This window comes from Rhinopithecus bieti, unplaced genomic scaffold, assembly GCF_001698545.2.
Source record: "Rhinopithecus bieti isolate Rb0 unplaced genomic scaffold, ASM169854v2 scaffold_68553, whole genome shotgun sequence".
Classification (NCBI taxonomy): domain Eukaryota; kingdom Metazoa; phylum Chordata; class Mammalia; order Primates; family Cercopithecidae; genus Rhinopithecus; species Rhinopithecus bieti.
In genome coordinates, this window is record NW_016826183.1 from 53,629 (window position 1) to 61,195 (window position 7,567).

The 7,567-nt window shown below is 48.5% G+C and overlaps 1 protein-coding gene across 1 annotated transcript in view; it reads left to right on the top strand.

Annotated features, from left to right (window-relative positions):
- Positions 1 to 7,125, top strand: part of ADAMTS16 (ADAM metallopeptidase with thrombospondin type 1 motif 16) — a gene marked incomplete at its 5' end in the record, with an annotated part of 59,236 nt that extends 52,111 nt beyond the window's left edge. Inside the window, 2 exons of the mRNA XM_017863343.1 lie at positions 4,942 to 5,089; positions 5,830 to 7,125. Of these exons, the coding sequence (XP_017718832.1) occupies positions 4,942 to 5,089; positions 5,830 to 5,945 (264 nt within the window). The remainder of the gene's footprint in view (positions 1 to 4,941; positions 5,090 to 5,829) is intronic.
- Positions 7,126 to 7,567: the final 442 nt, after the last annotated feature.

Below are 7,567 nucleotides of genomic sequence, written 5' to 3' on the forward strand. Positions count from 1 at the left end.
CGTCAGGCCCCGGGTAGACAGCTGGGCAGTGCCACGTACCCCCATGATGGACGCAGACCAAGAGGCTTACTAAGGCACTGGAAGATTGGGTGGCTGTGGGATGACCAGCCCGATGATGGCCATGGGAGCCTGCAATGCTTCTGCATCACACTCTGCTCCACGCTCCCATGGGGGATGAATCAACCCCAGTCATTCAGATAGGACGCCTGCCAAGGCTTACCCTTCTCTGCCCCTGGGGAGTTTCCACAGCTGGAGGAGAGGCAAGCCTTAAAGACAGGTCCTCACAGACGCTGCAAAACTGCTGTGTGCACAGAAGAGGGGTCTATGACAGGAGAGAGCTCTGTAGAACTGGGGGTCACGAGGTTCTCTGCAGGGTGTGACAGGGTGGGGCAGGGTGTGACAGGGTGGGGCAGGGTGGGGAACCATCTGTCTAGAATGATGGAAAGGAGTCTCAGTCTCTCTAATGCTTGCAGTCAGGCCACACGCTGGCTCTATGCACCACTTTTGTTAGATTAAGATGTGGCTAAAGTCAGTTCTGAAAATAAGAAAAGGCAGAAGAGCATTTTCCAGTGTAATTCTGAAAACCTAGGGCGGTGGCTCTCCTAGCGTGGCCCCCACCTGCAGTGCAGCAGCAAAGTCACAGTTAGAAGTGCAGGCTCTTGGGCTCCACCCAGACTGGCTCAAGCTTGAGCCCATTTGGGGTGGGGTCCTGTGGTCTGTTTTAATAAGTCCTCTGGGTGATTCTAATACACATTCAAATTGGAGAGCTGCTAGTCTGGGGGTGGAGCCGCCATCATGGGGGTTTGGACAGCTGGCTCTGACAGTGGATAGGTAGGAGGTACAGGTGCAGGTCACCATCACAGCACAGCCCGGTGTCCCCTCTCACTGCGCCATCGGTAGCATGCTCAGGTTGGATCCCAAGAAGCTGGAGGAAGAAGCACTAAGCACTGACTTCCAGATCCAAATCCCAGGCCCCCCTTCCACTGAGTAGTATGTTTCCTTAAGGTGCTGTGTCATATGACTTACCCACCACACCTGTCAGACTGCAGCCTCCTGGACACTCTCAGACCTGCCTGCCCCCTCTGTCATCACCCAGGAGGCTGTGTGATTATCAAGGCTCCAGGTGATTTTTAGGATCCGTCTGTTTGGAAGTCACAGATCCAAGGGAATGTCTGGAAGGTGGATTCTAAATGGCTATGCTGAGTTTTAAGCCATCGTATTTGTGAGACTGAGGAATAACTTGGACTTTTTTCTTCTTGGAATGAAAAGTGAATAAACATTTCAGGTTTCTTCTTTTTCATCTCCAAGCATATAACCATCTTTATCCATTCAAAATATTTCTAAAATGTGCAGCTGAACATCTTTCTGTCATCCTACATAAAGAAATGAAAATTTTGAGAAATATGGAAGCTTTTTTCCCCATGAATTTTTTTCATGAGGAATTGTAAAACTCTCGGGATGAGTGCTTCTCACACCTCCTGTGCATAGGAATCATGTGGGAATGGCGCAGATTCTGACGCTGTGCGTCTTGAAAGCAGGGATGCTGAGAGTCAGCCCTGATAACAAGCTTCCCCCCAGTTCTTGGCCCAGTTCTTGGCCCTGTGGCTGGGCCAAGAACCTCACCATAAGTAGCAAGGATTTGCAACTGTCCTAAGGCTCGGGGCCAAGTCGATTGTGTTCATCACTTGTATCAAGTGCCTAGAACAGGGCCTGGTACTGGGGAGGTGGGCAATTGTATTAGCCCGTTCTCACGCTGCTAATAATACATACCTGAGATGCTCAATTTATAAAGGAAAGAGGTTCGATTGACTCACAGTTCCACAGGACAGGAGAGGCCTCAGGAAACTTACAATCATGGTGGAATGGGAAGCAGACATGTCCTTCTTCACGTGACGGCAGCAAGGAGAAGTGCTGAGGAAAGGGGGAAAAGCCCCTTACAAAACCATCAGATCTTATGAGAATTCACTCACTCGCTATCACAAGAATAGCATGGGGGTAATCGGCCCCATGATTCAGTTACCACCCTCCTGGTCACGTGGGGATTATGGCATTATGACACTTAGGGATTATGGGAACTACAGTTCAAGATGTGATTTGGGTGGGGACACAGCCAAACCATATCAGTGATTAAAATCTGCTGAATAAGTGAATCAGTGACAAAAATGAATCAAACCACATATTATTTTGGAACTGTTTAAATGATACAAAAAAAACCCCCAAAAACAATGGTGAGATCTCTCGATTTCTAATTGAGGCATATCTTAAGCAAGAATGGAATTCTGCCTGAGTTGCTTATCGTAAAATAAATCTAACCCAAGAAACAAAAGATGTTGTAGACACTGATGGAAGCGGATGTGACCAATGAGTTCCTGGGACCTGCTTTCTCAACAGAGTGACCACAGCCCCAAGGTTCTCGGTGCACTGTGTGAGCTAAGAGGGTGTCTGGAATGCAGACAGTGGAGAAAAAAGGCGGAAATGTGGTTCTGCAGAATGTTCAGAAAGATGTAATATGTGATGGGCAGCATCTGGCTCTATCCTTGTGACCCTGATAATTCTGAAATTAAACATGAATCTCCCCACATTATTTTTTCTAGTTTCCATAATCATATATTGTTGACAACTTTTGCTAAAATTGGGTTTGAAGCAAAGGGAGTAAGCCTCCCAGATATGTTCCAGACACATGCTGGGGGGCTCAACCATTCTTCATCCAAAGAGGAAAAAAAAGCCAGGCAGACAGTTTCAGCTTCTGACTTTCAGGGCCATTTGTGTCTCCAACTTTTCTCCTCTCAGTGGGCAGATAAAGATGTTTGACTGCTCCATCACTGAATCCCGTCCCCAGCAATTTAAGTCACTTTTGCAAAGCTCTGATTGCAGGAGGTCCCAGAAAGCTTCAGTCCCTGGTTGTTCACTGGCAGGCTGGTTTGGGCTGTGGAGAACCAGCCCCAGGCCTGATGCCTTCACTTGCTGGAATGGTCTCTGACATACTCTCTTGTAGGTTTGGGGCAGCAAAGGGAGTCATGCATGTCCCCAGTTTTTCACAGTATGATCCTTGCATTTTAAAGCAACAGTTTTGTTGTTTTGTTTGCCCACCATGCGCCAGGACTTCCAAAATGTTATCTGACCCAGTCTTCTTGCAGGCACTCCTTTAATTGCTTACATTTTCAACATATTCCAACCCTAGCCTTGTCTGAGCACAATTTACATGATTTAGTCTAGACAGTGGGTAGTTTTATTTTTCAGATGACTCAATCACAGATTCCAGTGTCTCTGTCTCTTTAGTTGCCTATCCCCTGATTTTTTTGCAGTGGTTGATCTGAGATGGGTCCCGCTTGTGTTCTGTGGCGTGTGCATTAGGCTGGCTCATGAAAAATAATCTAACCAAGCCCACTCCCTTCCTTCCCTCTCTCTCCCTGTGCTGTTGATACTCCGAGTATTGGGGAGGCCTCAATAGGATGCCAACACCTTAGCAAAATGAGCCCCAGCAGCTGCCAGTGCCTACCCTCATGCATGGGGGGCCTGGGAATGTGGGTGATGGTGCCACTGTAAAGATTGACTTGTCAAGCTTCTCCCCATCGGACCACCAGAAAGGATGGCTTGGCAAGGGCATTCCCTGAAGGGCACTACTTCTTTCACGCTAGGCTCAGAGAACAAGCTTGCTATCCCCAGATATGCACAAGTTTCCTTGTGGCCACGCAACCATCATTGACACACTCAAAAAATACTCTAGACTACCAGGCACTTCTCGTTCTATCCATACCTGAGATTAATTTTGGCCAGCCACTCCCAGTTTTAGAGAAAGAGGTCACCTTGAATGGTCTGGGTGGAGGGGGCGGTGCTTTCAAGTGGAGAGGCAAGAGGAAATGAGGGGTTACCCCAACCAGCAGTGACAAGGGCTGGCCCTGGGGACAAGAGTTAGGGAAGAACCCAGCCCAGGTAAGTAAGTACCTTTGCGCCGGGTCCCAGATGGTAACATCAGCAACCGTGTTCTCTGAAATACCGTAAATAGAAACCAAGATGTTAAGTCTTTTCATGTTTTTCAATCAGAAGGATAACTTTTAGGTAACTTTATTGGCAGAGGGATCTAAGTTTGTTCTTCCTTGCTGCCTGTAATTTGAAGAGATAATATGCCCATCCATGAATATCAGCTTTTTAAATCAGTTTTATTTATTTATTTATTTATTTATTTATTTATTTATTTATTTATTTATTGAGTTGGAGTTTTGCTCTTATTGCCCAGGCTAAAGTGCTGTGGCATGATCTCAGCTCACTGCAACCTCCACCTCCCAGGTTCAGGCAATTTTCATGCCTCAGCCTCCCAAGCAGCTGGGATTACAGGTGCCCACCATCACACCCAGCTAATTTTTTTTGTATTTTTAATAGAGACGGGGTTTCACTGTGTTGCCCAGGATGATCTCAAACTCCTGACCTCAAGGTGATCCATCCGCCTCAGCCTCCCACAGTGCTGGGATTACAGGCATGAGCCACTGCACCTGTCAGTATACTTACTTTTTAAAAAAGTGAACTCAGCCCCGACAAAGCCCAAGCCCAGGAACCCTCTGTTGAGACTGTATCATCCAGCTCTAGCAGTTCCAATCCCAGCCTGGGCAAATCCTGTCGGTGGCCAAGGCTGTCTTCTATCTGAACAACAGGAAGGGTTCCAGGAGCTTTGTCAGCTGGTTGGTTTAGAATGCTTTGCTTGAGGCTTGGCCAAGCACGTGCCTGGTGCTTGCTTCTGGAAAAGGTGAGCAGGGATGGGGCTCGCTTGCGCACATCCTGGCCAACCATAACTCCACATGCCTCTACGAGGCTCTCTTCCCCATTGAAGTCACTTTTCCCTCACTGGCCTGCAGCAGCGGGCCTCTTAGAAACGTGGGCACACCGAGGTTAACCAGGTGCCTGAGAGCCTGGGGCCATGGTGACATGTGTGTGTTGCTCTCACAGTGCACAGCCAGCTGTGGGGGTGGCGTTCAGACGAGGTCCGTGCAGTGCCTGGTGGGGGGCCGGCCGGCCTCAGGCTGCCTCCTGCACCAGAAGCCTTTGGCCTCCATTGCCTGCAACACTCACTTCTGCCCCATTGCAGAGAAGAAAGGTGAGTGCCTGGGGCCCCTCAGCATGGCCTGGGCATGGGGCTGGAATGTCAGGTTTCTGAGCAGTTCCTTGGAGGGCATGGAGTTAGGGTCTTACGTCTGACCTACCTTTTCTCTCTTTGCATCTTCTCCAGTTCTACAATGAAATGGTCCATAGAGCGGACCCTGTTGCCTCTCATGATACCCCAGGACAACATAGATGGTCATAACATAAGCATGACCTCTTTCCCATATCAATGCTGTTCACTGTATTTAAAGAAAGCAATCTTAACTAAAGCAGCTTTTCTCCCTAGGTTAAACAAAAGCCTCCCTTATTAACTGGGTGCCCTCTAAATGCCATCCCTGTGCACACAGAAATTCCCCCAGCATTGCAGAGACAGATGGCCAGGCGCCCATTAAGGCTATTCTGAGAGATAATGTGGCTCGAGGAAGGCGAGTGGTTTGGCTCAACCGGAGGACTGGAGAATTGAAATTCAGTCAACAGAGACTCCAATGGTTAGATGCATGGTTGAGTGAGTGGGTTCAGCACAAGAAGCAAATTTCAGTTTTGCAGGAAGCTTCCAAGAAGGGTCTTGTGAAAATAATATGTGCCACAGGACCCCCATCAGACCTGGGGGCTGCCTTTGTGCAGCAGCCGCGGAGTGTGACAAATTCGCTTTTATTTGCCAAACAGAGCTATTAGCTGGCAACATCAGTCACTGCGCTCGGGATCACTGAGTAATGCAGCTCTGCTCATTTTCAGATGCCTTCTGCAAAGACTACTTCCACTGGTGCTACCTGGTACCCCAGCACGGGATGTGCAGCCACAAGTTCTATGGCAAGCAGTGCTGCAAGACCTGCTCCAAGTCTAACTTGTGAGTCAGGACAGCTTTCCATGGCAGAGAAAGTGGCTGTGTGGCAGATAAATTTCCCACAAATGAGCTGTGCAATCTATGTCGGAGTACATCCAAGGAAGATCAAAGCCAAAAGAAGAAAACCGTGTTAGGCTCTTTGACCAGGAGTGTATGTATGTACACTTCACCGTGAGCCTGCGTGCAGACCTGTGTCCCTGCGCATACAGCCTCTCCTGTTAGGCTGAAATGAGGCACCCTGGCAGGCACAGCTGTGGCTCTTGAGGCAGAAGGCAGGCTCCACAACGGGAGGAGAGGCAGTTCTCACCCCTGCCTGTACTGCAGCTAAATCAAGTCAAAAAGACAGGCAGGGCTGAACTTGCTTAATGTCTGGTGCCTTATAAAAAGAAGGGAAGGCCATGAAATAAGGAAAACATACAAAATATCTGCCCCCAAGTTCACCAGCCTCCCCTCCCACTGGGAAGGACCCTGGAGCCATCAGGAGTGACCAACTTCCTGAGTGGAGGTCAGGGGAGCTCCAGGAGGCTGCCCAGGCTCCTCCTCCTCCTCCCCAGCTGCTGAGCATCTCTTACCAGGAACCTGGAGCCACCGCCGGAGCCAGCATCATCTCTAGGGCCAGGGGACTGCATTCTGATTTGGAACTTTGCCTATGGAAATAGGAAAAATGAAATTCCTGCTAAGGTGCTTCCATCTCTTTCAGATTCATGCCTTGAAGGAGAGATTTTTATATTTTATGTTTTATCTTTCTCAGTTATTTGCAAGTGAGTGTCCTTTTAAAACCCCATTTATTCATGCTTTTCTTTGTAAATGAAAGATCAGAAGTATAGGTTACATCAAAACCCTACCATCCTGAGAAGAGTTATGGTTCTGCTATAGCAGACGTCAGCCACACAGCCGATGTGACAATAACCTTAGAGTCCTGTGTTTTGTTTTTGTGTGTTGTGAGATTTTAATGTTTTTTTCTTTCTTTCTTTTTTTTTCGGTGAGTCTGGCCATTTCTACAATGCCAGATGGGAAGCCAGGCCTCGGGTGTTTGGGTGGGAATCTGCCCGGCGTCTCCGGCACGCCCCCCTGCCATCCTCAGTGCCGCTGCTGTTCTCCTGTCCGGCGCTGTGGCTCCATTCGGAAGCGGCACCTGGATATTTATATTTGCTGAAGTTTTATAATAAAGTTTATATTGTACAGTGTGCTTCTGAACTACCTCATGATTCTTCACAAGGTTAGTTTCTGAAATCGAAAGATGGAACAAACATACTGGGAGACGGGTCTCAAAGCGGAGGAAATGGGGCTCTAGACTGTAGGAGAAAACTAGAAATGGCCTTAAAGAAAGTGCCCCTGAGTACGGAGGAGGCTGCAGGGGAGATGGTGGTGGCTGGTGATGGCGGCTTCCTGCTGCATTTAATTAAAAGGAGGTGGGACCTCCCCGTGCCACCTCAACTCCTGTTAGTCAGGCTTCTTCAGAGAAGCAGAACGAGTAGGATATCGAGAGGGTTGGTGGGGCGGGGGATGGGGAGGAAATTATTTTCAGAAATTGGCTCTCAGGATTGTGGAGGCTGGCAGTTTTGAAATTTGGAGGGCAGGCCGGCAGGCTGGAGATATGGTAAAAGTTGATGTTGCAGCCTCTAGTTT